The sequence below is a fragment of the Pteronotus mesoamericanus genome, unplaced genomic scaffold (assembly GCF_021234165.1).
Source record: "Pteronotus mesoamericanus isolate MK-2021 breed Mesoamerican mustached bat unplaced genomic scaffold, CSHL_Meso_final scaffold_371, whole genome shotgun sequence".
NCBI lineage: Eukaryota > Metazoa > Chordata > Mammalia > Chiroptera > Mormoopidae > Pteronotus > Pteronotus mesoamericanus.
Window position 1 is genome coordinate 1,368,179 of NW_026555314.1, and position 27,143 is coordinate 1,395,321.

Here is a 27,143-nt window from a genome sequence, read left to right on the forward strand (position 1 = left end):
CTTTGCCTCATCTTGAAGCTGCCAACCTTGAATGGAATCTGCTCTGAAACATATGGGCCCCAGCTGAGGAGCCCTGTAGATATACCAGCTTTCATGGGCACCCGACATTATGGTGTTGGAGGTCCTGTTCCACGTGCCACCTCACCTGCACTGTGGTTCTCAACCTTCATCCCACAGTCATTCTGTTGCAGGTGGTCCTGGATACACTTGTGAACACTGGTGCAGGTTCTCACAACTATCCTGTGAGATAGGTTCGTTGTTCTTGTCCCCATTTTTGTGGTAGGAAGACTGAGGCTTGAGAACATCCAGGGCAACAACTTATAAGAAGTAGTTTGAGGCCTTGCCAACAACAGGAACTAGGGAGACGAGAGTAGAAGAATGGGATGAGCCTGCATCCCTTCCACCCTGCTTTATCTGCCCAGAAACCATCTTCCTTCCAGACCACCCCCATCCCAGATGGTTTCCTTTCAAATTGGCCAACTACTAGTTCTCCAGGTTCCTGGCTTCACCAAAACCTTCCTCTGAGTGAAGCATCCCAAAGACCTTAATTCCTAGGAAGGAAGGACACAGGCCGGTATGAGGACCTAAAAGATCAGTTAAGCAGGGCCACTGTAGAACTTTTGAGGGCCCTTGCTCCATAAAATATTTTAAAATTATACTTTACAACTGTATTGATATAAATATGAATATATTATTACACATTAAAATATTTTCTTTGACCTAAAAGTTCATTTCTTTCTTTTGGTGTTAAAACATCTTTGTGAGCCTCTATGGTGGCAGATGAATGGCCCCCAAAGATGTCTACATCCTTCTGGCCCCTGTGTGGCAAAAGGGGAATCAAGGTTGCAGATGCAATTAAGATTGCTCATCATCTGACTTTAAAATAGGGAGATTGTCCCGGATTATTTGGGTCGCCCCATGTCATCACGACGGTCTCTACATTCCTGGCTTTGAAGATAGAAAGGACCACAAGCAAGGAGTGGGCCAGTCTTTAAAAGCTGGAAAAGGTGACGGAACAGATTCCCACTGGAACCATCAGAAAGGAATGCACCTGCTGACACCCTGACCTTAGCCCATTGAGACCTTTCAGACTTCTGACCTCCGAAACTGTTAATAAATTTGTGTAAGTCTGTGGTAATTGTCATAGTAGCAGTCGGAAACTGATAATAGTCCTTAAAAGTATGGCAGAAAGGGCCTCTTTGCCCTGATGGATGGTGTGCCCAGGGCAGTCTGGGTGTGCATCCCTGCTCTACCACTTAACGGCTGCACAAGTTGCTTAATTTCTGGACGCTGTGAGGTAGGGGTTGCTTGTCCCCATCTACCTACCCACTCAAGGCCCAAAAAGTGAAACAAGTCAACCAGTGAGCAGCCAGAACCCAGGATGAGGGCCTCTTCTCCACCTGAAATGAAAAGGCCGAAGTCATGGGTTGCAAGGCCGCCAGGGGGCAGCAGGGGCCCAACCCCACCCCATTCCCCCCGCCCCGGGGGCCCAACTGCGCCTGCGCGACGACCGCGGTGGCTGGGGACGGGAAGTGGGCGGGGGCCGGCGGAGCGGCTGGCTGTTCGCGGAGCGGCAGAGTGGCACGTGAGGCCCGCGGGGACCTGGGGGTGAGGAAACCCTTGGCGCGGGACTGCGGGGCTGACGGCGCTGGGGTGAGGATCAGGTGGGGGCCCTAGTCATGCAGGGGTGAAACGGGCCGCTGAGGATCCAGAGGGGGCAGGATGGGGGGCAGGGGAGGCAGGGAGGCCGAGACGGAGAGACTCGAAGGGTTAGGGAACCGAGTCGGGGGGGTGCTAAAGAGCGGGAGGAGCTGCTGAGGAACCTTAGGCGGGCAATTGGGCGGGCTGAGGAGCCAAGGGGGTGCAGAACTGGCAGGCCGTTGGCCTGTCGGGGGTGTGGCCGAACCAATGCTAGGTGTGGACTGAGGGCCAAAGCAGAATGGGGTGCTGAGGGGTGAAGCACCCCCATTTTCCGGAGTTCGATCCCTCCCCACCCCACTCCCCAGGAGTATCTAGGCGGGTCCCACTGCCCAGACCCCCGCCCCACCAGCCCTTGCACCTTTGCAGGACTGCTTCTCTGCCCACGTGCCCCCACCCGTGGCCTGCTGCCACCCGTGGCCCTCCCCCAAGTGTTATTTAAGGCGTTTTAGTTAAAGCCAGTGTTTGGGCTGCTGCAACTTTAGCGGGACGAGTGTGAGATAGAACCTCAGGCAGGGAGACCATGGGCTCCACCACTGCAATTGTGTGACCTCACGCAAGCCCTTGAACCTCTTTCTATGCGATAGGCAGAAATGGTACCTGATTGTGAGGATTTTAATGCAGGATTTGACAGAGTGGGTGGCGATGGACCCCCTCCCCTCCAGAGTTCCACCCAGCCAGGCCCATGCCCTGACTAACACATGGCCTAATGGCATTCAAGCGCTGTGGGTGGAGCTGTGCCCCCCCTTGGGAGATGGGCTGTGAGGGCCAGCACTCTGAGGTCATCTCCGCTCACTTCTGGCCTTCCTGCTCATAGGCCTCCTGTTGTCAGATCTCACTCTTTTCCTACTGCCGCCGAGGTGGACCTGATAAGGACGTTTGAAGATCTCATTTGAGTCCAGCTTAGTGGCCTTAGGTGGGTTGCTCACTGTCCCTGAGCCTATTTCTTAATCTGCAATGTGACCTAACAGCATGTACTTTCTGCATCGTTGTAAGAGGTACACAAAAAGAATGGCGCTTTGAGAGTTGTAAACCTCCCCACAAGTTCATCTGCAGAATTCCTTTAAGGTAGCTCCTGAAGCCAGCCCTGGCTTTAAAACCTTTGTCGGCTGCCCACCATGTTCCGCAGAGTGTCTTAGCTTCCTCCTTGAAGGTTCCAAACCTCAGGCTGCACATCTCAGCCCACCCCACCCACTGGTGGTGGAAGGGAACTGGCACCTTCCCTCTGCCATCATGCGGGCCTGCTGCCATGCACAAAGGCCTTGTTAACACTGGAGAGGATGGGCGGGCTCCCTGACCTCAGAAAGCTTATAGTCTAGTGAGAAAGTCAAGCCTGTAAAAAGTGGTGGTTGCACAACAGTGTAACTGTGCTTAATGCCCCAAAACTGCACTTAAAAATGGGTAGAATGATAAATTGTATGTTGTGTATATTTTACTATATATATATATAAAATCTGGAAGCAGTTACAAACTCTTCCAGTTGTTATTCAGAAGAAATAAGGTTCTCCATTTGCAGAAAAATTTTGTAACAATGAATACAATACTTGTGTAACAGTGATGTCGTTTGCTTTCCTAAAGATTGCTCTTTTTTTCTGCACGGGGATCTCTAAAGTTAGGCAGGACTCAGCAAGTATTCTGTCCAGACCTAGAAATATGCAGTTTTACGAATGAGCATTAGTTGAGCTTATGAGTCAAAACTAGTAAAGTAGAGGGAAATATTTTAAATGGAGAAAAAAGGGACTTTTTACAAGTCAGATGCCAGCAAAAGTGCTGTGGAGACACAGAAGACAGAGGGCTGGACTCCAAAGGTGTTCCGGTTTCAGCAGAGCTTGGCTAGAGAGGCCTCTGGGCAGAATGGAATGGCACCCACCAGTAAGGCACCAAAACACGGAGGTGGGGGGCTGTGCCAGGGCAGGGGGCACAGAAATGAAAACCAGCGCTGTGGGAGACTGAATTGGGGTTGGTGGCTGGTGCGGGGTAGGTGTGGTTTCTGGCACAGCTGGGAGCCAGTCATAAACCCCACCCAGGGACACCGGGCGAGTTACTTGGCCCTCATGCTGTAGCCCCCACCTGTAAAGTAGAAATAATAGTGGGCTGTTGGGAGGTGAAAAGAGGTGGTCCCGGAAGAGGGCTCAAAGCAGTGACGGCACCTGTGGGCCCCTGGCAGATGTTAGTTGGCAGCACTGGCATGGGGGCCACCCTGGGTGCCCGCTGATGAACGGTGTGGAGGGGCTTCATTCCAGGAGCCAGGTGTAGCAGGACTGGTCAAGGCAGGTGGCATTGGACCTGGGGGCTCAGTGTCCCTTCCATACTCGCCCCTGGTGTTCGGTGACTGGCACAGACTCATGCACAAGTCCCTCCTGAGCCCCTCCCCACCATCCCCAGTTGGGACATCTCTGCCTCAGGCTCAGCACCACCTCATCCCACACTGCCTGTTCCCGTTGCCTGCCTCCTGGCCACTGAGTCTCTCTTTTCAGTTGGTCCTGTGATAGCTCAGGGCCACTGCTGGGTCTCCCGTTGGGAAATTCCTCTCCTGCCGTCCTCAGGCCTTTATCTCTAGGCCCTGGGCTCCCAAGGGCAGGGATTGTTTTGCTCATATCCGTATGACTCCATCACAGAGTCGGGAGTGTGCTGCAAAAAGGAAGGGCAGGGAAGGAAATTAATCGTAAGTCATGAAGCAGCGGGGCCCCAGGGAACGGAAGCAGTGTCCTGGTTCCTCTCCATGCAACTCGCCGCCTCTAGGTGATGCAGAAACAAGCCTGGCTGGTCCTCAGCGGGCAGGGTGGCTCTGGGCCACCCACCTGTCTAGTGAAGGAGAGCGGCGGGTGCAGGTTGAGCAGCTTGAGAATAAGCCAGCTTGCTCCCCAGGCTGCAGGCCAAGCTTGCGCATGAGCACTTTTCACTCCTGTGCTGCCTTGACCCTCAGACCTCCCTGCGGCACACGTGTCCCACTCCGACTGCCGTTCAGGCCCATGCCGGACCCTGGACTTGGGGCAGTGGACACAGGGCACATGACTTCAGCCCCCTGTGTGGCGAGCGGGGACATAGCAGAGACCAGTGCTGCAGTGCAGAGAGGAGGGGCCCCCAACCCCCAGGGAAGCTGGCCCACTTCGGGTGGAGGGGAACCCAGACACAGAAAACTATCCCAAGGCTTGGAGGCTCCTACATTACAAAATATCCAGCGGAGCCACCACCAGCAGGTCAAAGGTGAAGGGCCTTGAACTCTGTGTTTTATACTGTGGACCATGATTCTCAAACTGGGTCCTTCCCGTGCATTGTGGGGAGGTCAGTGAGCATGCTGCCATTTCATGTGGATCCTGAGGTTTCAATGCCTCTGGAGCATTTGTTGGTGGGCTCAGCGTTTCCCAGCCCAACTGGGGCGCCCCCTGTTGCCCGAGGCAGCTCTGCATTACTTACATTTCTCTCCTCTGGGACCAGGGCAGTTTGGGTTTGAATACAGAGGAGGCCCCTATCTCTGCCCAAGGGTGTCTAAGCCTTCTGGGAAATTCCTGTTGTCCTCTTGTTTTCATTGGCTTGGGTGTTGTGTTTGTGGACAGTGGTGTGGCCTGGCAGTCCTGCTCCACAGCTGACCCTCACCACCGCATGGGGCTCCCAGCCGTTCCTGATCTCCCCACCTCTCAGTCTTACCCTGGTGGTTACACTGCAGTGAGCCGTCTCCCTTCTTTAGCTTGCATTCTTGACCTTTTTCCACCTGTTTGCTGTCATAACCTGGGGCTGCATTGTGTTCACTTCTACTGGTGAGCAAATTGAAGCATAACAATTAAACTTAAGTCTGTCTTCATGTCCTCCTATTACTAGTGGCCTGGTTTCTATATTATTTTTGTATGTCTACTTTTAAAAATTGACTTTTGATTCCTGTCTCCGGAAGAAGGGAGAGATTGTGGGCGGGGGAGTGGGGCCCGGAGAGGACCGGCTGCAGCCCCTGAGTGGGACTGAGGACGGGTTGGGGGCAGAGGCTATGCCCAAGGGGCAGCAAATGGAAGACGTCGGGGGCTGTTTGGATCGGCAGGGCTGTGAGTGGGAGGCAGGAGCCCAGCGGCCCGTGGGGCTGTCTGGGTGTCTGACGGGCGTACAGAGTGAGACTGGCAGGCCCAGGAGAGGGGGGACAGGTGTGAGGTGGGGGAGAGGAGCTGGAGCCCCCCCTTGGGGTGGAGCATAGGGGTGAGTGACACCTTCTTCCAGATGGGAGGGAAGTAGGTTGGGGGAAGGGGAGCGACAAACTTGGGCTCCCTAATCCCTCTATGACCCTGTCACCCAGTCTCAGGAAGAGGGCTGCCCCTCTCCAAGCCTCCGTGTCCCCATCTGTGAAATGAGGGCTCATGCTGGCTCCCAGCGGTGCAGCTAGTAAGCCCTCCGTCTTCCTAAGGTTGCTGGAAGGAAGAGCCACAAGGCTGGAGCTGTGTCTGAGACGGTGGGGTCAGTGGCCTGTGCCATACCCAGTGCCTCTCCTCCAGCCGGGCCTTAGGAGGCCTGAACTTGTCCTGTTGGAGAGGACATATTAGCCTTGACCACATTTGAAATTTCCCCGACTGTCCTGAGTTAACCCTCTGCTTCCTACTGCCCTTACCCCGGGGTGCCCCGCAGCCTCTGGGGAGCCCTTCCTGCTCCCTCCCTGGTCCACCTCTGAAATTCCCCAGGGCCAGTCTGCTCCTGCACGTGGGCCCTACCACCATTCTGTCCAGGCCGTTTTCTTCCTTTTACAGGTGACCCTTCTCCCCTCAGGGTACCACTTCTAGGCTCACAGACCTGGTGCCATCACTTCCTCACCTCTTGGATGCCCTGGGTCCTAGGTGCCATCACTTCCTCACCTGCCTCAGTGGCCAGATCCTAGTGTCCCTCTCCTGCTCACCACTGGCCACACTGGCTGTCTCTACCAGGAGCACGCCTGCCTTCTTCAGGACATCTATGTAGATGCTACTTCTGGCCCCATCTCCTGAAGCCGCTTCTCTTAGCTTCCCCCTCATCCTCTCGCAGATCAGACCAGCCAGGGGTGTCACTCCCACTTGAACTGTGGGCCCCCGGAACTATGTATGAATCCGGGTGGCCCTGCCCTTCCGCCCAGGCCCCGGCCTGGTGCGGCCCCTGCCCTGCATGCTGGGAAGTGCAGGAGATAGCTAGGCACCAGGCAGTCAGTACGCCAGGGCCTGAGACCCCGCAGCAGGGTGCCGAATGCTCCCCCTATTTTTGCTGAACCTCATGTCTCCTCCTAGTGTGAAGCCTGACTGGAACCCTGGCTGCAGGCCCCTTCGGGATGCTCTGGGCATGGCCTCTGGAGCCCCGGAGCAGAGCAGCCAGATGGCAGAGGAGACCCCCAGCTTCCTGGACGAGTTCCTCCGCGACTTCCCAGCCCCGCTCAGCCCAGAGAGCCCTTTGCCGTGGAAGGTCCCAGGAACAACACTGAGCCAGGAGGAGGTGGAGGGCGAGCTAGCCGATCTGGCGGTGGGCTTCCTGAGCAGCAGGTAGGCCTTGTACCCTCCAGGAGGGGACAGCGCAAGATGGGAGGAAGAGGCATGGCATGTGTCCGACCTTGAACCTGGCATTTACCCCACACACCCTGCCCTGTGCAGTTTAGGTTCACTACATGCATCCCTGTGACAGCGCTGCGTTGGTTTCCCAGGGCGGCCATAACACAGCACCACAGGCAGGGTGGCTTAGAGTAACAGAAACGAATTGTCTCAGCTCTGGAGGCCGGAAGTCGGAGATCATGGTGTCAGCAGGGCCGTGTTCTCAAACAGAGGCTGTCGAGAAGAATCTGTTCCAGACTTTTTCTTAGCTTCTGGTGTCATCAGTGGCCCTTGGTGTGCCTTAGCCAGGAGACGCAGCACTCCAGTCTGGCTTTCGTTGTCACATGGCCTCTTCCCATGTGCCTGTCTTCACGGGAGTCTCTCTCTGTCTTTCCATGTGTCTTCTCTGCTTTTAAAGATGCTGGTCCTGTTGGATATGGGGCCCACCCTGCTCCACTATGACCTGCAAAGACCCTAATTTGGAATGAGGTCCCATTGTGAACCACTCAGGTTAGGACTTCAGCATATCATTTTGTGGGACACAATTCATGACAGGTGCTAAGGAGTAGATCCTATATCTGTCCCATTTCACAGATGGGGAGACAGAGGCCAGATGGGTTAGGAGACTGGCCAGGGCCTCCACTTTAGGGCAGGGCAGGGCCTGGCCACACGCCCATCATGCAGGCCTCGCTACCCTACAGGGATGAGGAAGCTGCGACACAGAAGGGGATATGAGGAGCATAGCAAATTTCGAGAAGGATAAGGGGATGCTCATGGCGAGTGGGCTGGCAGGCCATGTGGCATTCTTGTGAACCTCATCCTCCCCTGGGGGACCACACCCATCATCCCTAGTCACTGCATCTCCCCTAAAACCAGGACGAGGCCCTGGCCTCCGTGTGCCGCAGGTCAGCTCCAGCCCCCCACCCCCCTAGCAGAGCTACCCACTCTTTTTGCCTGTGCAGCTGCAGTGTGGGAGTTTGGGTCGCTGCATACAAAGGCTCCTGGGTGCAGGCCTGCTTCAGAGCCACATCCATCCCAGCATCCCCCACGGTCCCACGGAGCTCAGGAGAAAATGCCCAGCAACCATGTCCCTCAGGGAAAGGCATGTGTAAGGGGGTGGCCAGCTTGTCTGGCTTTGAGGAAATATTCCAGAGGCAGGTGGAGCGGAGTGGGCCTGGGACCTGATGGCGCCACTTTGGAGATGCCGGATGGGTGTTGGCGGTGTGGGAGATGGGAGGGCAGGGCAAGAGAGGGCTCCCAGAGATCTGCCTCCCGCAGCTCAGGGCCAGGAGCACGAACGATGGGGGGACCGCGGGCTGGCCAGGCGCAGCAGCCGCACTCGGGAGAGGGGAATCCAGGGCCCCAGGGCCGCAAAGGTCATCCTCCCAGCAGCCACAGTGCATTCGTTGGGGTTCAGGGGTCATGGCAGGAAAGGCGAGCCCAGGAGGATCGGCGTCTGTGCTGACGAGGGCTTGAGGAGAGCGAGAGGACCCAGCACCCTGCGGAGCTGGGATTGACGTGTCCGCGGGGGCAGAGAGAACCAAGCTGGGAACCAAGGTGGGGAGCCAGCCTGGGGGACAGCCTTAGAAGAGGAATTTGCCACAGCTTGGGGCCGAGGAGGGGCACCAACTTGAGAGCCAGTTCCCGGGTCAGGGAAGGAGAGGGCTCAGAGAAGGGACGTGCCGGGAGGGGGAGGATCAAGGACGGTGAGGCTGGTTTTGCTTCACTGCAGTGGAAATGGCAGGGGGCGAGGAAGAGGAGGGTAGCGGAGCAGGAGCAAGTGACCACTCTCCTGCCCAGAGAGGGGCCTGAGCTAGAGAAGTGGGGAGTCGGTCCGCAGAGTCTGTGGGGTGCAGGGCCTGTGGGGTCAAGTGTTAGTTATGGTGGAACGCGGGTGTCTCAAGTTCAATGTGGGGAAAGGCAGGACTTGTTTGAGGTTGAGCGGGGCTTCTCGAGGCCCTGGCAACAGGCAAGGCTGAGAGGGAGGGAGGTGGCAGCAGGCCCTGGGCTCAGGTGTTAAATGAGCACCCTGTTAATTAGCAGGATGACAGCGCAGGCAGGACACTATCCCTATAGTCAGAAGAGACAAGGGTCACGGCCCCTTGGAGGGGGTGGTGCATGCCTCTGTGACTCCACCTTAAATTTCCTTAAACAGTAATATTTTAAAGTCATATTTTCCAGCCATCTCCATGGGTTTATTTTCAGTTATTTGTGCCCTTTTCTAGTTTTTCTTTTGTATGTAGACACATGTTCACACGTTGTCTACACTGCATGTGACTGTCCAGAGCACCCCACACACGTTCCCACCAGGCTCCGTCCTGGAGCTGGAACACACGGGCTTTGAGGCCGAAGGGGCCCCATGCATATTGGTCCATGGAGTTTTTTCAGATTGTAGGTGATATCTTTTACAAAACGGTCTGGAAGTCAGATTGCTGAGTTCAAGGGTGTGGTTATTTACATCCTGTCTTTCCCCTTGTTTGCAGTTCCCTGTCACATCTCAGGTTCCCAAGCAGTGCCTACCTTACACTGCGTTATTTATGTGTGTTTTCATCTCTGCTGCCAAACTGGGAATTCCTTGAAAATCCCCGAGGTGTGCAGGACTAGGGCATTGAACAGGTCCCTGGGCCTTCGCACACAGCCCGTCCAGTTCACGGCCTCTTCTGGCCACGCTGGGAGCCCTGAGTGAGGCCAGAGTGCCTGAGGGTGTGGTGGGCGGGGCCCTGGATGAGGCCAGAGAAGCATCCAGGAAGGGAGCCTGGGGCCCAAAGCCAGGCATTGTCTGGGTCGCAGTGGCCGGAAGCTCAGTGGCCTCAGTAATGGGACTTCAGAGGGCCTGCAGGAAGGCACAGCTTGGCCTCCCCAGGAGCAAAGAGAACAGGCCCCGCTTCTTCCTGCTATGAAAAAGGAAAACCCAGTGGTGGGCAGGAAATCCCCGAATGGCAGAGGAACTCATTTCTCATGTCTTGGCTGGCTGGTTTTCAAAGGCAGTTCCAGAGGCTTCTCCCCCTCAGTCACCCTCTCATTCATCCCAGTAGATTCCTAAGGCCATCTGTAGACGCCACAGATGCCTAGCCCCAAAGGGACATGAGCCATCCTCCGGCTGTTGGGAGGTCCTTACAGTCAGGGTGGAGCCCTTTGTGCTAGCCCAGCAGAGAGCGATGGGGCACCCGCCCTGGGCCTTGTCTCCCAGCCCTCAGAGAGGCACATGGGGGTGAGCATACCCCCCCCCCACTGGTGGGGAGACAGATTTTGGGGTCAGGATATATTCTCGAGACTGTAGGGGCATGAGGGGTAACAACCTCTGTGCCTGGGGGAGCCAGGGAGGGATTCCCAAGACCACTGTGGGAGCCAGCCCCGAGGCGGGGGCGGGGAGGGGCAGGCCAGAGAGCCCATGGAAAAGCGCTCCTATTGCTAGTTTTTGAGAGCCCTTCCCCACTGGCCTCAGTCTTTCCATCCCCATGACTTCCTAGGAGCTGCCAGTTGTCCCTCTTCTCCTGCGCTCGAGGCTCCCATTTCCTACCTCCTTTTGCTTTCCCGTTCCTGTCCACGCCAGCCCCCCAGCCCTGTTCTGGGTAGCCTGGCTCTGACCTTTGAAACAACCAAGTCTTGCTTCCCAGAGTTGTTCCTCCACGACCCTGGTGGCCACCTCTCCAGCTGCTCCCAGCCCCCCAACCGCTGTCTGCCCAGGCGCGCTCCTTCCGGCGGTAGCCCTCATCCCCATAGAGGCCCCGTCTCCAGACCACGTGCCCATCAGCCCCAGGCCTCTTGACACTCGGCCTTCTGAGACTCACTATAGACATGGAACCTCTCCGGTCCCCTGCCCAGCGCCAGGCCTTGCCTAGCTAGGGCCTTGGCCTCACAGCATTCACACTTCAATCCACCCTGAATGGAGCAGCCAGGGAGAAGCCTATCCCATCATGTCACATCCCTCTTTAAAACACACCAAGGTCACGGCTTCCCAGTGCCCTGAAACCTGCACCCCTTCCCCCAGCATCCCCTTGTACCAGCTGGTGTGGTGGACCACGGACCCCCTGGGCCATGCACTGCCCAGTCTTCCAGGCGCAGCCCAGGATTTGTTTCCTGGGGTGGCCATAATGAAGAAACAGGCTGGATGCCTTAAATAGAAATGGATTGTCTCAGATTTCTGGAGGCTGGAAGTTGAGATCAAGGTGTCAACAGGCCTGGTTCCTTCTGGTGGTTGCTGGCCACCTTGGCCTGTAAGTTCATCACTCTGGTCGCTGCCTTCATTCTCACGGTGTTCTCCATGTGTGTGTCCATGTCTGAATTGCCCCTTTTGAAAAGGAACCAGCGTTATTGGATTAGGGACCCACTTGATTCTGTGGTGACCTCATCTTAACTAATTGTACCTGCAACCAGCCTATTTCCAAACCAGGTCACATTTGGAGGCATTGGGAATTAGAACTTCAACATAGGAATTTCAGGGGCACAATTCAACCCATAAGCTTCCCCATACCCAGAGGTCCCCAGCTGGTTTGGTGACCAGGCACCTGTCATCAGGCTGAACATTGGACAGTTTGGCCTGGCCTTGAAGGCCAGTGGACACAGCTGACAAGTGTATGATACCCTGTCCCCACCAGCCTCAACCTACATCTGGTATAGCACAGGCCCCAGCAAATGGTGCCCTGTGGACATCAGCTCCCCAAGGACCAGAGGCTGACCTCATTACGGCCCCACAAAGGAATCTTTGCCACCTCCAGGGGGGTCTCCTTGGGTGGAGGGGGCCTGAGGTCTCCTCCTGGAGGGCTCAGGCCGGCGCTGGAGTGCTGGCTTCTGCCAAGGAGCTGCCCCCATTCACTTACTTCTCCCATCCCAGGAATGCTCCGCCACCACTTGCTTCATCTCTGGCCCAGGAAGCAGTTTCCCAGCTGCTGCAAACAGACCTGTCTGAATTCAGGACGTTGCCCAGGCAGGAGGAGGAAGACAACAAGGAAGTGGAGGAGGAGAAGGCCCCTGTGACCTGTGAGTTCTCTTTCTTGGGACCCCAGGCTTAGCAGGCAACAGACTTGCGAGCCAGACAAGGGACAGGCCGCTAGTGAGCACCAGTGTGGGAGGAGGCAGGGCTCACCTGGCTCCCGTCTTCTTTCTTGTTTTACTGGAGGAAAGGCAGTCATGGCAGCACAAGGCTGAGAACCTCGAAGGGGCAACATGCGTGTGTGCTCATGACGGGGGTAGGATCAAGATACAGGGAAAGCGCTTACAGCCTGAAATCAGCAGGGGAGCACAGCAGTCACTCACTGGGCTTCAGAACAGCCAGGGGGTGAATAGGGTGTCGCCTGTTTCAAACGGGAGGACCTGAAGGTCCTGACTCTGTCACGCTTCTGCTCTTCTGCCTCAGCCAGCATCGCCCCATGGTGATGTGGGAATTAGGAGGCTGACGTGGGAGTGGGTCCCCAGGGGCAGCCTTGATGTCCAGCTGGTAGAAAATGCTAGAGCTTGGCCCCTGGCCTGTGCTGACCCAACCCCATCAGGTGGAGACTCAGTGGATTTCGGTGAGAGCCTGGGGAGGCAGCCTGCTTCTGGGACAGTGGTCAGCGGGGCAGCCCCCAGACATGGCAAGAGGGACCCAAAAACAGTGAGTGAGCTTCCCGCTAAAAAGGCAGGGCCCTTATTTTGCATGTCTTCTTTCACTTTCTTAGTAATTCCTTTCTATCATATTTCACCAAAATGTCGGCTCATGTTGGACCATCCAACAAGCAAGGGCTGCTCAGCAGTGGCCTATGGCAGAGTGTGTGGTGGGCCAGGCTGGGCACCAGCTTTCGGTCGCTCCATGCTTGCTGGGGAAAAGTGCAGCTCAGGCCACACGCAGGCAGGGCTGAAGGCCAGTTGGGGCGCAGGAGACAGAATGGGTCCCGGAGCCCAGCCTGGTCATCGGGGTAGTGGGAGCCTCAGCAGATTCCCCTTCCTTTGCCATTTTCTATCTGACCGTGTTACTTTATTATTTTTTCATTAAGATAGAATTGACATACTACATTGTGTAAGTTTAAGGTATACAGTGTGTTGTTTTGGTTCACTTACATATTGGTTTTGCTAACACCTCCCCTATGTCACTTAATTACAGGCATGCCTCTGAAATAATTGGGGATTTGATTCCAGGCCACTGCAGTAAAGTGTCATAATCTTTTTGCTGGTGGGGGTGGTGGGCGGGGGTGGGTGTCTTGCCTTCAGTTTACAAAAAATGCAACATCTGTCAAGCACGGTATAGTGCAGTATAATAAAACAAGGTATTCCTGTATTACCCGACTATCTCAGCATTAGTGGGAGCATTGAAGGCAAAGCGGTGAACAGGTTGGCAAAAGAGAGAAGGAAAACAAGCAGCCTGCCCCTGCAGTAAGGCCCTTCTGTCCAGGTCTCCTGCCCTTTTCTTGGGCTCTCTGTCCTCGCTCCCTTATAGCACAGCCTCCTGTCCCCACCTGCGGACATGGCAGCTCAGTGGCAGGCAGCCATTGCCTCCACAGGGGGGGCGCCAGCGCCGGCCAGCCCCGCCCGGCCCCGCCCGGCCTGCATCCGGGCAGAATATTGACGCCACCTGCTGGCAGGAAGGAGCAGTGCGGCGGCTGACAGCGGCAGATCCCTGCACATGGGGGCTCCTGCCCCTGCTCTCCCTGCAGGCCTGATCAGCTGTCTGTATCATGGAAGTGGGACTTAGTAAAGGCTGTCAGTGGGTGTTATGAGAATTACCATTCAAGGGCAGAGATATGATTAAGACCTATGCCGCAGGGTCAGGTGGAACCATGAACAGCCCCTCCCCAGTGTGCAGTTCCTGTGGGTGCCAGCAGAGCAGGTGTGTTCTGTGAGCAGCATCGGGTGTGTGGGCTGGGCAGTCCTCCCCGTAGTTAATCATTCTCATTGGTAATTGCCCTTTGCTGGAGCCAAGATTCAAGTTTAAACACATTGATGAAACACGGTAGCATGACCTAAGAGAGGAAACGGTGCTCTGTGCCTCCCTGAGTATTTCAGACCTGATAAAACCCTGTTCTCAACAAATGCCTGAATGGCCGCCAAGTCTGGAGCGTGGTGGCAGCAGCCAATTCTAGACACCCCCGTTGTGTGGATTTCCTCAGAAGTGCCTCCCTGGAGCTCCCTGTACTCCAAGGCCCTCCATGCCTCCCCTGGCCTCAGCCCGCCTCCATTTTTTCTGCAGCCACTTCCTTTGGGCACAAACTGTTTCTTCTGCAATTCCCCAGATTTTTCAGGTGTGGCCTGTGACACTCCTGAGTCTACCCAGTAACTAGTTACTTGCCCTGGGGCCCCTCCTCTTAGGTAACCAGCACTGACTTCCCTGTCCCAGCCACCAGCACCCAGGTCAGCAGGGGTCCTGGGGCGGGGGGTTGTGCATCAGACTGAACTGAGTCTTTGAGGTGTGGCACCTGAGGTTTCCTCTGGATCTGTTCCTTGTTAATGTTTTCTTTAGAGCCAGGTTTAGGTAGGATTTAAGTTTTCCTTTTAAAATCTGTGTGTTGTACACAGTATTACTCATTGCCACATAATGTTGGCCCAAAATTTAGTGGCTTAAAACAGTATTGTCCCACAGTTTCTGTGGGTCTGGAATTTGGGAGCAGCTGAGCAGGTGGTTCTTGCCTAGGGTCTCAGGAGGTCAGACGAAGGCCAGTGGGAGCAGGGTCTCCACTTCCATGATTGTTCAGTCACACAGCTGTTGCCAGGAGGCCTCAGTTCCATGCCCTGTGGGCTCTCCACAGGGCTGCTTGAACATCCTCATGGCATGGCAGGCGGCTTCCCTCAGAGCCAGTGATTCACAAGGGAGCCTGAAAGGGGGAGAGACAAAGACAGACAGGGCACGTAAGGCAGAAGCCATGGTGTCTCTTAGGACCTGGTATCTGAAGTCACTCACAGTCACTTAGGTTTTATTATATTCATTAGAAGCAGGTCACTAAGGTCAAAAAGTTATGCACTGAAGGGGAGCAAACTGAACTCCCACTCTTGAAGGGAGAAGTATCAAAGAATTTATGGCCGTATTTTAAAACCATCACCTGGGGCTACCGCTTGTAATAGCATATTGGGAAAGCACTGGAAAAGTGTACTTAAGAAAAAACATCACCCATAGACCACCACCTGCAGAGAGCCATTGCTGCTGCTGTGGTTGTGTGCCCTCCCTGCCTTTTACTTTTACTTCCTGGGTCTAGGTGGTTGAGAACTTTTTCATGTACTCATGATTAAACTGTGTGGAATTTTCCATCCATTTTTTAACAACATTTTTTAATATCAGTGCTTTTCCTTAATGTCATGGCATAAGCATTTTACATAAAAACACTCTGAAAGTGCATTTTTGTTTTTAATTAAACTTTATTTGCGAGAACTATAGCCTCACATGCAGGTACAAGAAATAACACATCGGAATGCCAGGCATCCTTTACCCAGTTCCCCCCAGTGGTGATGTCGTATAAAACTACAGCAAAATATCACAACCAGGATCCTGACGTCATCAAGATACAGAATAGTTTCATCCTGCAAGTTTCCCTCGTGTTCCCCTGTCTGGCCACCTAACACCCCCCGCCCCTACCCAACCCCTGATAACCACCAATCTTCTCCATTTCTATATAATTTTATTTCAAGAATGCATATAAATGGAATCCCACAGGATGTAACTTCTGGGGACTGGCTTTTTTCATTCAGCATAATTCCTTGGAGATTGACTGAGGTTTGTGTGTGTCAGTAGCGCTGCCTTCCCCTGCTCAGTGGTGTTCCGTTGCGTGAAGCACCCAAGTTAGTTTAACCATTCACACATCAAAGAATGTCTGGGCCGGTTCCAGTTTTCACCCATTACATAGAAAACTGCTGTGAGCAGTCAGGCACAAGTTTCTGTGTGAACAAAGCCTTCCTTTCTCTGGGATAAATGCCGAGGGGCGCAGTTGCTTAGCCAGTGGCAGTTACATGTTTAGTAGTGAAAATCAATTTTAATAGCAGCACTTAATTCTTTGTCAAAAGGATAGACCGTAATTTACACTGTTGTGGATATATATTGTTTCTAATTAATGCAAAATCACAAGCGGTTCTGTACTTTGCCCTCAAACCGCTGGTGTATTTCCGCTATTTCCTCGGCGTGGGCTCCCGTGAGTGGAGGTGTTCCGCCGTGGGGCAGCAGGCTCTCGGTGCCTGTTGCCAGCCCAGACACTTCTCACTGCTGATGACACAACCTGTCACATGTAGTCTGTTGGCTGGTGTGCCCAGGGGGTGGCGGGCTGGAAGGGCCTGTGCAGGCCTGTGAAGGGACTGTCTAAAGAGCTGCAGTGGCCACAAGCAGGGGCACAGCGAGAGCGAGTGGAACGTCGGCTGGCCTGCGCGCATGCTCGGCTCACAGCCCTCCTCCTTGCCCATTAGTGCTGGACGCCGAGGGCCTGGCGCGGGGCTTCTTTAACCGGCTGTGGGAAGTATGCAGCCAGTGGCAGAAGCAGGTGCCCTTGACCACCCGGGCTCCGCAGCGGCAGTGGCTGGTCTCCATTCATGCCATCCGGAACACTCGCCGCAAGATGGAGGACCGGCACGTGTGCCTTCCTGCCTTCAACCAGCTCTTCGGCCTGTCCGTGAGTGCTCCGCTCCCAGGCCCTGAGGCGGCTCATGAGAGCAGTGTCCCCAGTCAGGACAGCTGAGGAGGGCTTGCACAAGGGGTGGGAACCCCTCTGGGTGCCAAGCAGAGCTTCTAGCCAGAGCCGAGGCAGGAGTGATGCCTGCAGCTTCCGTCCAAAGGCCAAGGTGCTGGACATCTCTCAAAGCACACCCAGGCAGTCTGGGAGGCCCAGTTCATCGTCCTGGTGCTTCTGGGCCGGGGCAGCCGTAGCCACCTTGTTTTCCCAGCTGACGGACTGAGGCAGGAAATGGTTTTCCCAAGTCCATGGTAAGGGGAAGCCCTGGGCACTCTGGTCACCTGGACTCATGGTTGCTGAACCCTGCTCTGCCTGAGGCACTGGGAGCTGCCTAAAACATCTTATGTGCCCAGCAGCTTGGTACAGAAGGTAGACCTGACACGCTGGAGGGTTGTCTGAGGGCGGAGGCCATGCTGATTCTTCCAGAGCCCTCCTGGCCCTTCCAGTGAGCACCTGATGAGCGCCTCTGGCTGGGTCACAGCCTCGGTCAGGCATGAGGCCCGCAGGCAGTGACTCCCAGTGTATTCGCCACCAGGACCCCGTGGACCGTGCCTACTTTGCAGTGTTTGACGGTCACGGAGGAGTGGATGCCGCGAGGTACGCTGCTGTGCACGTACACACCAACGCAGCTCGCCAGGCGGAGCTGCCCACGGACCCTGAGGGAGCCCTCAGAGAAGCTTTCCGGCGCACCGATGAGATGTTCCTCTGGAAAGCCAAGCGAGAGGTGAGAACAAGTGGACCGGCCTCCTGGGAAGTTTGGGGGCTAGTTGCCACGAGCATCAGAGAGGCCCAGCCCCTGCAGAGGGACAGAAATAGAAGTGGTTGGTGGTGCTGGAAGGTCCTCACTAAATGCTGCTGGCAGTCATGTCATTTCATTCTTACAGCCAAGGGGGGTTGTTTTTCATTTGCATAGAAGCATCATAAAGCGTGGCCCTGCTGCAGCGTGGACCTGCGCCACTGCAGAGGGTGCGGCGGCCTCATGGGGCAGGACGGGCTGGCTGTGCTAAGATGTGCCCGGGATTTTGTTTTAACCGAGCATGGTACGATGACAGACACGGAGACAAATGCCCGGAAAGAGCAGTTTATTACTTATAGTTTCCAAAAGGAGATACCATGCCACAGCGGTACCTGGGAAGCGCCCCATCATGGGTCAGGAGGCAGAGGAAGAGAGGAAAGCATGGTCATAGCCTTCACTGTGGTCTCTGCAGGCAGGCATGGGCGGGCGGGGCCAGCAGGTCACAGCAAGCTTAGGATTGGCTAGTTGGAATCAGCTCCACAGGTTCTGGGCTACAGGGGCAGTCCCCAGCCAGCCGGGCCAGGGGAACATTGATCCGGCATGAGAGCCAAAGGAGAGGATTGAAGACATGGGCTCCCGACCTGCTGGTTTGTGTTTGAAAGGCGCTCTTGGGGAAGACGTTTGCTATCTTTAGGAGTTAGCTGGCCCAGGGGGTGGGGGTGGGGATTCTCTCCAGGACTAGCAAGGCCCCTGGTTTATCCGAGCATCGTACAATACAGAAAACAAAATGCACAATTAGTACACAGCCCATTCCCCTTGCTCTCCCGGGCAGGGTCTCAGCAGGAGCCTGTGTCCGCTGGGAGTGTTCTTCCCTTGGGAGTTGGAGCCACACAGGGACGAGGCGTCTGTTAGTGGAAGAAGAATGAACGCATCCACCCCCTACCGCCACCACTGAACCATACCTGTGTTCTCAGTGGGTTCCCTCGCAGCCCTGTGGGGTAGATACTAAGATCAGGTCCATTTTAGACATTGGGAAACTGAGGCCCAGTTGACATGGCTGGTGAGCCATGGGGTGCGGGCTTGGGGCGGGGGCTGCCCCATCCTCAGGTGCTATGAGCATAGGACAGAACTCAGCAAAGCCAGACTTAACAGGAAACTGTAAGGCATCTAAAATGGGGAGCCGGGAGCCGGTGAAACCCTGACATGCCTCAGCCCTCCTGGCCACTGTCACCCCTGGGAGGTCAGAGAAGGCGCCGAGCTCAGGGCTGCCTCATAGTTGAGAAAGGATTCTCTGAAGCAGATGTTTGATTTAGCTTATTAGTTTTAAACATCTTTATTGAGATATAATTGACACATAATTGCACATATTTAAAGTATACAATGTGATAATTTTTGACCTGTGTCTACACCTGTGAAATCCTCACAGGGACAGACATGTTCAACCCAGAAGTTTCTTCCTGCCCTGTCTTCCCGCCCTCCTGCTCTCCACTCCTCTGCTCTCTGACACAACAGACGATGCTCTGTTTCCAGAGTTTGGTGTGAATGAGGTCACACAGGCGGCGTAATGCCGCGGCCTTCCCTGTGCCTGTCCTGCCCCGGCAGCCCCTTCCCCTCTCTGACTGCGCGCTCTTCAGCAGTCCTTCGGCCTGGACCGCGGTGCCTGTCGGGTGGGTGCATGGCCCCCTCACCCCGCTCGGCCTTCTCTCTTCACAGCGACTGCAGAGCGGAACCACAGGTGTGTGCGCACTCATCACGGGAAAGACCCTGCACGTCGCCTGGCTCGGGGACTCCCAGGTTATCCTGGTACAGCAGGGACAGGTGGTGAAGCTGATGGAGCCACACAGACCCGAGCGACAGGTAAGGGGCTCCCTGCACCCACACCTGGGACCCCCCTGGCCCCATTGGGCTGGGCCCGTGAGGGACGCAGGTGGTCAGGGAGCCTTGGCCAAGGGTTGCTGAGGCAGCTTAGGAGGTAAAAGGGACCATCTTCCCAGGAAACCCTTGGTGCTCCTCCACAGGGAGAGGTCCCCTAAAGCTTGCGACACTGACAGCCAGTGGTCCCAAGCGAGCCCCTCCTGTCACAGTGACATGCTGCCCAGAGCTGCAGGGGGGTGCGGGGCTGTCGACCCAGCAGACAGCCCAGGAGATGGGGTCAGAGTGCAGGGCCCTGTCGTGCATGCCGACAAGGAGCGGCCATCTGGGCTACCGGAGGGAGGGCTCCGGGGAGGAGGCGATGCTTGGGCTGGAAGGAGCGCGGCTTACGGCTTCGCTCAGGGGCTTGGGCCATGCTGAGACCTGAGGTCAGTCACCCACCTGTGCCTCGGGATTCTCACCTGGAAACAAGGATGACATTCCCTCTCAGACCGTATCTCACAGAGGTGTGCTGTCTTCTGAGGTGGGAGAGGGAGAGTTCTCGTGTCCGGGGGTGCCTGCAGGCCTGCTCTGCGCGGGTGTTTTCACCGCCCCGTGCGCCTGGTTGGGGGTCCACGGCCGCACATGAACTGCTCCCGCCCTATCCTGGGGCTGGTGCAGTTCCGTTCATTTCCATCTCTCCTCCAGGGACATTGAAATTTTTTTTTTTTTTTTTCCAGTCTTTGGATACTAGAAACAAAGTAGCAGTAAATAACACTACAGCATTTCCTTGTTCAGGGTCAGATATATCTTCAGGGTACAGATTTGCCCCATTACCCGCCTCAGGCTGTGTGGGGTCCCTCTGTCTGAGAGATGAGAAGGCCTTTGTTTGGTTTGCATTTCTGTTAAGGAACCAGCTTGAGCATCTTTGCAAACGCTGAAGATCATGTACGTCACCTTTCCTGAGAACACTCTGTCCTGTCCTTTGCCCATTTTTGTCCTGAACTGTTGCTCTTTTTGCTCTTTTTCTTACCGATCTGTAGACGTCTTATATGCATTAGGGAAGTTGGCTCCCTGCCTGTGCAGTGATTTGCAAATTCTTTTCTTTATGGGCTTTTCCACGTGGAAGTGTTCGTTTTATGTAATTGTGTGGAACTGTCTTTTTTTGTGGCTTCTAGAAGGCACTGCAGGGAGTATCGTAACAGCCAGGAATGACAGTGTTCCGTAGCCTCCCAGCTTGTGCTCAGCCTCCTACATACACTCTCCCCGTTGTGTAGAGGAGAAAACTGAGGCCCAGAGAGGTTAAGTAAGTTGCCCAAAGCACAGCCAGGAAGTGGCAGATGTTCTCTGTCCTTTCTGGGCCTCCAGTGCCTGCTTTCCGGTGGGCCTTCCTATCCCAAGACAACCAGTCAGGTGAACTGTGGCCCCAGTCAGTGCGAGACACAAACCTCTGCTCAGGGTGCCGGTTCTGCACGCACCGACCTCACCCATGGAAGCTCTGTCCAGCACCTCCTCTGAGGCCCACTGGGGACTTTTTTCCTAGGCAGCATTTTCCAAACACTGCCTGAGCTCGGCAGTGTGACACCATGGCAAAGAGCAAGGACAGATGGCCATGCCTGGACCTGGCTCCACCCCTTCCGAGCCTCATCGAGCAGCAGACAGTGTTGTTACCTCCCTTCAGACAGCAGGCTCACGTGTGGAAACCTGTTGTTTGGGGGAGTTTATAGAACCAAAGTGGTTTTGGGGCCCATGGCTGGACTGGGCCTCTGTCTCGCCCTCTCAGGCCCGGAGCACTGCAGCCCTTTGGGAGCCAGGCAGGGTCTGCGGGTGCAGGAGAAGGATGAGGACCCAAGGCCACGGGGCTTGTCTAGGGCCTGGTTCAGGTTTCACCCAGCCCTGCCAAGTGGCCGCATGTAGCATGTGCTTGGTCTCCTCCCAGCAGCTTACAGAGAAGGGACAGGGTCCTACACAAAAAGGGAGGCAGCTGAGGGATCTGCCATCTGACCCCAGGGCTCGTGCTCTTTCTGTTGCCTCACGAGCACGTCCCTGACCCTGAAACACTTCTCAGGGACGGGTTGGTGGTCAGTGGATGTGAGTGGCCTGCCTGTGTTTGCACTAAAACCCATTTAACCGTTCCTGCAACTAAAGGACGACTAGGTTATTTATAATTTCTCTCTGTGTTACTAAAGCCTCATTTGGGCATCTTTCAAGAGCTGTGGCTCCCAGCGCTGTCTTAGAAACCAGCTCATCTCCTCCCGGGTGGCAGTGCTGGATACCCTGCCCCGTCGGGCGCCTAGGCCCCCACTCTGGCTGTCTCCCGCAGGACGAGAAGGAGCGCATCGAAGCACTGGGTGGCTTCGTGTCTCACATGGACTGCTGGAGAGTCAACGGGACCCTGGCCGTCTCCAGAGCCATTGGTAAGGAGGCGAGGGGAGGGAGAGACGGTCACCCAGGGCTCAGGCCTCTGGCCTCTGGCCCAGCTGTTGTGGACAGCAGTGCCACGTGCTGAAAAGGTGCCTGTCGTCAGCAGGATTGTGTTAACAACCAGATTGTGAAGGGCATTTGGAGAGTCCAAGCACAGACACCTTAGAAACTTCCATCTTGCACAGATAATTTTGGTTCAAGTTATGTGTCGTTATCTCCTTGTCGAAACACTTGCTCAAAAAATCTAGAAGGAGACCTTTGCTTAGCTGGGAATAAGTTTTAAATATTCCGTAAATGAGGTTTATTCCCCCCCATTCATGCTGATGATTTTTTTTTCTGTCTTTCACATTCTGAAGTAATAGTCGTCCCTCACCTGCCACCTCCTATTTTCTCAGCATCCTTTCGCTGCCGGGCCTGAGTCTGGGGCTCAACAGCCACATCTCTTCTTCAGATACTTAGGAATCACCCCCTTCCTGTTAACCCCAGCGATGGGGCGTCTGTCCCTCCAGCATCCTGAAACATCTGTCCTTCTTGCCAAACCTGTTGCCTTCTTCATAGCCCTTCTCCCTGTGGCTTCTGCCCTTGCGTCCCCGCGCACCCCAAGGCACAGAGGTGGAGGCGGGCCTCTCCGCACGGAAACTGGGGGCCGGGCTCCCTTCCAAGGAGGGGCAGTTCTGGGCAGATCCGTGTAAGGGACGTCAGGGGTCTGGTTCTTGCTCCTTGGGGAAGTGACTGTCAGGGCAAGAGCAGAAGGAGGGGGTTGGGGGGAGGGAAGTCCTGAGGGGCTCAGGTGATGTGAACTATAGAAACCAGGGGGGGAGGGGAGTTTGAGCTGCATTTTGAAGGTAAAGCTGGTAGGGCTCCCTAACAGATTGGATGTGGGGTGTGGGAGAGAATCTCAGGAAACCCCCCCAGATTTGGGTGTAAGGACCTGGGGATTGTGGTGCCGTTTTCCAAGCTGAGGGCCTGCAAGGGCAGGTGTGAGGGAGGAAACGTGTTTGGTTGGGAGCCTGGCAGGTGTCTGAGGGGCGCTGTCGGGAGCTCAGGAGGGCCGGGGCCATCGCCCATGCCGCGTCCTGGGCCGCTCGCTCTGGGCCCTGCTCCACGGGGAGTGAGAAAGTGGTTTTGTGGAGCTGAACTCCGACCCTCCTGGGTTTTGACTCCTCCCTCAGGGACACCAGGATAAATCCCCCATCCCCTCCACGTGACGTTCACTTTTCACCCTATGTCCTTGCCCATGAGCATGGGTATTGAAGGAGGGGTGGCCTCAGTGAGGCCAGGCTGGCAAAATGGACAGAGCCGCCAGCAGACCGATTCTCTGACACCGGGTGCTTCTCTCCCATGTACAGGGGATGTCTTCCAGAAGCCCTACGTGTCCGGAGAGGCAGACGCGGCCTCCCGGGAGCTGACCGGCACAGAGGACTACCTGCTGCTGGCTTGTGATGGCTTCTTTGATGTAGTCCCTCACCAGGAGGTCGCTGGCCTTGTGCAGAGCCACCTGGTCAGGCAGCAGGGCTGTGGGCTGCATGTCGCTGAAGAGCTGGTGGCTGCTGCCCGGGAGCGGGGCTCCCATGACAACATCACAGTCATGGTAGTCTTCCTCAGAGACCCCCAAGACCTGCTGGAGGGTGGGGCCCAGGGGGCCGGGGACTCCCAACGAGAAAGGAGAAGCCAGGACTTGCCCTCTGACCTCTCAGAGCCAGAGAAGAACACTCCATGGAGAAGCTAGGAGGCCCAGGCCCCCAGTGGTCCCCACCCTGTGACCCTACCCCTCAGATGTCTTAGGACCCAACAGGTAGCGGTGGGCAGGCGGGCACCACCCTAGCAGTGCTTTCCCCTGGGATTCCTGAGCCCTTGTGCTGCTTGCGTCGGCCCGTCCTGACCACTGTGGAACTGCACGGGACGGTGGGTGTCACACCTCGCTCATGACAGGCAGTAGAACAAAGGAAGCCTCACCAAAACGAAGATGACCTGGGAACTGTACTGGCTCTTGCTCCCCAAGGGGCAGAGGTGGAACCAGAGGCCACAGTCACTGACTACAGTCAGACCAAAGACACTGGGCCTGTGCGTGGGGCAGCGGGACGCTGTGTGTGGGCCCTTCGGCAGACCCAGGAGCCACAGGCATTTACAAGCACGTCCCAGGCGCCCAGCGCAGGTTTCTCATCATTCCTCGTAGGCCACAGCTGGGAGGGTGTGTGTCCGCAGACACGCCCGGGGGGCCTGGCTGGCAGAGCTCACCTCCCAAACGGGAGGATCTGGGATTGGGTCTGCAGCTGTCCCTGGCCTGCATCATGGTAGCCGTGACGTGTGGCCCTGGCCTCGTTAGCCCTGCTCATCCCCCACACACCCAGGGAGGGGGAGGTCAGAGATGCTGCACTTGTCTGTTGTGTTTTTCTCCCCCCTCCCCAGGAGAAGTCCAATTGGAAGCAGTATTTCAGGTTTGTCTTTGCTCTGTCAGTGCCAAGGTGACCTGTTGTGTCTAATAACTTAAGCAGAGCTTAGCATTTATTTTATTCCTTAGAAAACTTAACATTGATATTTTTTAGAGGAAACTTCTTTTGCAGTATTACTGATTTTTTTTTTCCTTAAATCAAGATCGAAACAAAAACATTTCCAGGTAGTGTTAATAAGCCATTCAAGTGCCTTAAACAGTTGTAGGAAAGGCTAGATCTGCCAGGCCTGGGGTGGGTTCTGATAGGCATGTTTAAGTTTCCCCAAAAGCAGGAGTGATTTTGTTGCAGTGGATGGTTTAGGCTAGAATTCTTCCTGGAATTCTTTCTGACTCTGTGATGTGCCACTGGCAGCGAAGCGGTTGGTCCCTAAGAATGTGGGCTGTGCAGCGTGGCCCAGGCCAGACCGCAAGTTCCGGGAGTTCAGCGTGACCGTGGTCCCTGTCATCCATCCTTCCTTGGCCCTGCCACTTGGTACCTGGCTGGACTCCAGGCTGAGAGTTTGAGCTCCATGAGCAGGCAGGTCCTTGCTGCTGTTTGGAATGTTCCAGAATGTCTTGTATGTTGATAGTTGGATTGGTTTCATTCAGAGACACATCTGAGAGGCTCTGGCAAGTCTGATGGAGCCTGTGGGTCTGCTTGGAGGCCGCGGGAGCGCAGCCTGGAGTCTGTCCCACTCGCCGAGCCCCTGCCCCGCGCTCTGCCAATAGCTGGCAGCCTCCACTGCCTTGCTCTGTCTGCACCAACCCTTGCCCGCCTGTGTGAGAGCTCATTCGTGTCCCCTACTGCCCTGGGAAGGTGAAGCTCCCATCAAGTAGGGTGATACAGCTGCTGTGTGGAATAAGAAGTGGCAGAGGCAGGTGAGGGCCCCAGGTAGGACCCAGGCTTGCCACGTAGGCCGGGCCACTGCAGGTCCAGGCCGGCAGTCTGGGAAGGATGGTGGGTGGCTAAGTGACCTCTCAGAGCCAGAGAAGACCTCAGCAGAATGTTGGCGAGGGTGGCGGGGGCGCAGCACAGGCAGGGCCCCAGAAAGGTCTGCACAGGGAGCCCCCTGCTCCCAGCAGCACTGAGGGGAGGAAGGGAAGGAGCCATGGGGGGCGCCGGCTGTAGGCTGACTTTACCCCTCCCCTACAGCAGGATGAAGACACCGAGGCCCTCTGGTCAATGCCTTGCTTAGGGCCTCGTGATAAAAAGCATCCTAAACATGATCACTGCAATTCAGAGAATGTTTGGCAGCTGACATGACCATGTGTTACCCCATTTAACTTGAAGGCCCCGCTGCCTCCTGGGGGCCAGAAGCCCCTTTGTTGGCCCCTCCCAGCACAAGGCGGGCTGCAGGCTGGGTGTGGCCCCACCCTTCACTACCAGCCTGGCATCCTGAGGGCATGACCGTAGTGGAAGGAGGGAGCAATGGCTTGTTTTTCTCTTCTTTGCTAATTTTATTCCATTGATTGCTGCCAAGAGAGAAGCGTCACTGCGTGGGGTCTGGATTACACCACTTGATGTCTGATTTGTGTCCTGGCCTGAGGCCTCACCAGGACATTTCTCCAGGCTTGTCCTGCTGCCTCTGCAACCCTGCACCAGGCTGCTGGGGTCAAAGCCCCCACCCCTCACCCCAGCAGAGGTCTTTGCTGTCTGCTGTGCGCCTAGGCACAGAGCAGGTCTTTTCCACCGTGGCTGGGCTGCAGGGGGAGCCACTGGGAGACCTTCAACCTCCGAGCACCCTGGTCCACTTCCTCTTCAGGCCACAGTCCCAGGAGGGCCCCTAGCCAAGACACTGGTCTGGAAACCTTGATCCCCCTTCTCAAGCCCCAGTTTATGTGACCTCACTAAGTCGTCGTGCCTCCCTGGGCCTCACTTTCCCCTTTTTAGGGCACAGTGTTGCACTGAGTCTGTGCAGCAGCTCCTGGAATACTGGAGGTGCAGGGGGGCCCTTGGGGCGAGCCCAGCACATCCTGGAGAAGCTGCCAGTGCTGAGGGCCCTTCCCCCACCGCCAGCAGGGAGGGGGTGATTAAGTATTACTAGAGTCTATTCTTAAAACTAAGTGGGTTGGAAAAGAATGAGCTACTGATGCCAGCCAGCGCTTTATGTGGAATACAAAAGCTGGAGAATTCTAGCCCCGCTTTTACAGGTAGAGCTGATCCCAAGCCAGCAGGGGTGGGAGAGACAGTCAGCTGAGATGGGAGGGCCTGGGAGAAGGGCAGGCACAGCTGGGCTCCCCAGGGCAGCTGGTCAAGCTACCAACCTGCAGAAATCCTGAGGTGAACACGTGGCTTCTCCAGCCCAGCTTGTCCTCAGCACCCAGGGCTAAGAAGTGGGTGCATTTTAGGGAGGTAGCAATAGGATGCGGGGCCCCAGGGAGAAGCACGGGCTTGCTGAGGTCCTGGATTAGCTTTTGGCCACAGTCCTGTCCCCCCCCCACCCCCGGTCCTCCCCAAGTCCACTTGTAGTCCTGGCCTCACCCCTTCCCCAGCTACCTCAGCAGTATTCCTGGGGCTGCGGGCTCGGCTCTGATGACTCCCAGGCCCAGCCTCCACACCAGCTATACCGAAGCCGGGTGGGCTTGTGCAGAGTGAGCTGTTCAGTTTGATTCTGCCCGTAACCCAAAGCGGCCGCCCCTGGGGCCTTTGCTTCTCTAAGGCTCCACAGCTTTGCCAAATTTGCCGAGCTTTGCCATTCACACGCTGTGCCACCCTTGCCAAAGGTTTATCTGTGCACGTTTTGTGAGGTTCTGTGGGGGACGGGGTGTCTTTTCTAAGACAGGATGGTTGTTTACCCTGACATGTCTCAGAAAAGGATGTCTCCTTCCAGGGCTGCTGTGTCAATAAACCACAAGTT

General features: G+C 55.8%; 1 protein-coding gene across 5 annotated transcripts; it reads left to right on the plus strand.

Annotated features, from left to right (window-relative positions):
- The first annotated feature begins 1,545 nt into the window (after positions 1-1,545).
- On the plus strand, positions 1,546-27,143 carry PPM1F (protein phosphatase, Mg2+/Mn2+ dependent 1F). Of its 5 annotated transcripts, none has more exons than XM_054592730.1 (9): positions 1,546-1,608; positions 2,516-2,614; positions 6,930-7,178; positions 12,058-12,203; positions 16,581-16,783; positions 17,379-17,567; positions 19,293-19,436; positions 21,754-21,847; positions 23,204-27,143. In XM_054592730.1, the coding sequence occupies exons 3-9, from the start codon at positions 6,982-6,984 to the stop codon at positions 23,581-23,583; spliced, it is 1,353 nt and encodes a 450-aa protein (XP_054448705.1). In that variant the 5' UTR covers positions 1,546-1,608; positions 2,516-2,614; positions 6,930-6,981; the 3' UTR covers positions 23,584-27,143. The 5 variants fall into 5 exon arrangements, with proteins under 5 accessions (XP_054448705.1, XP_054448706.1, XP_054448702.1 ...); XM_054592727.1 differs by having other exon boundaries at positions 1,556-1,653; XM_054592728.1 differs by lacking the exon at positions 1,546-1,608 and adding an exon at positions 1,613-1,664.

What these genes read in the sequence shown, in the direction of transcription:
- PPM1F (XM_054592730.1), top strand. Translation starts at nt 6,982, where the DNA reads ATGGCCTCTGGAGCCCCGGAGCAGAGCAGCCAGATGGCAGAGGAGACC. An exon ending in GGAGAAGGCCCCTGTGACCT is followed by an intron (nt 12,204 to 16,580) that starts GTGAGTTCTCTT and finishes CTTGCCCATTAG; the next exon opens with TGCTGGACGCCGAGGGCCTG. An exon ending in TCTGGAAAGCCAAGCGAGAG is followed by an intron (nt 17,568 to 19,292) that starts GTGAGAACAAGT and finishes CTCTCTTCACAG; the next exon opens with CGACTGCAGAGCGGAACCAC.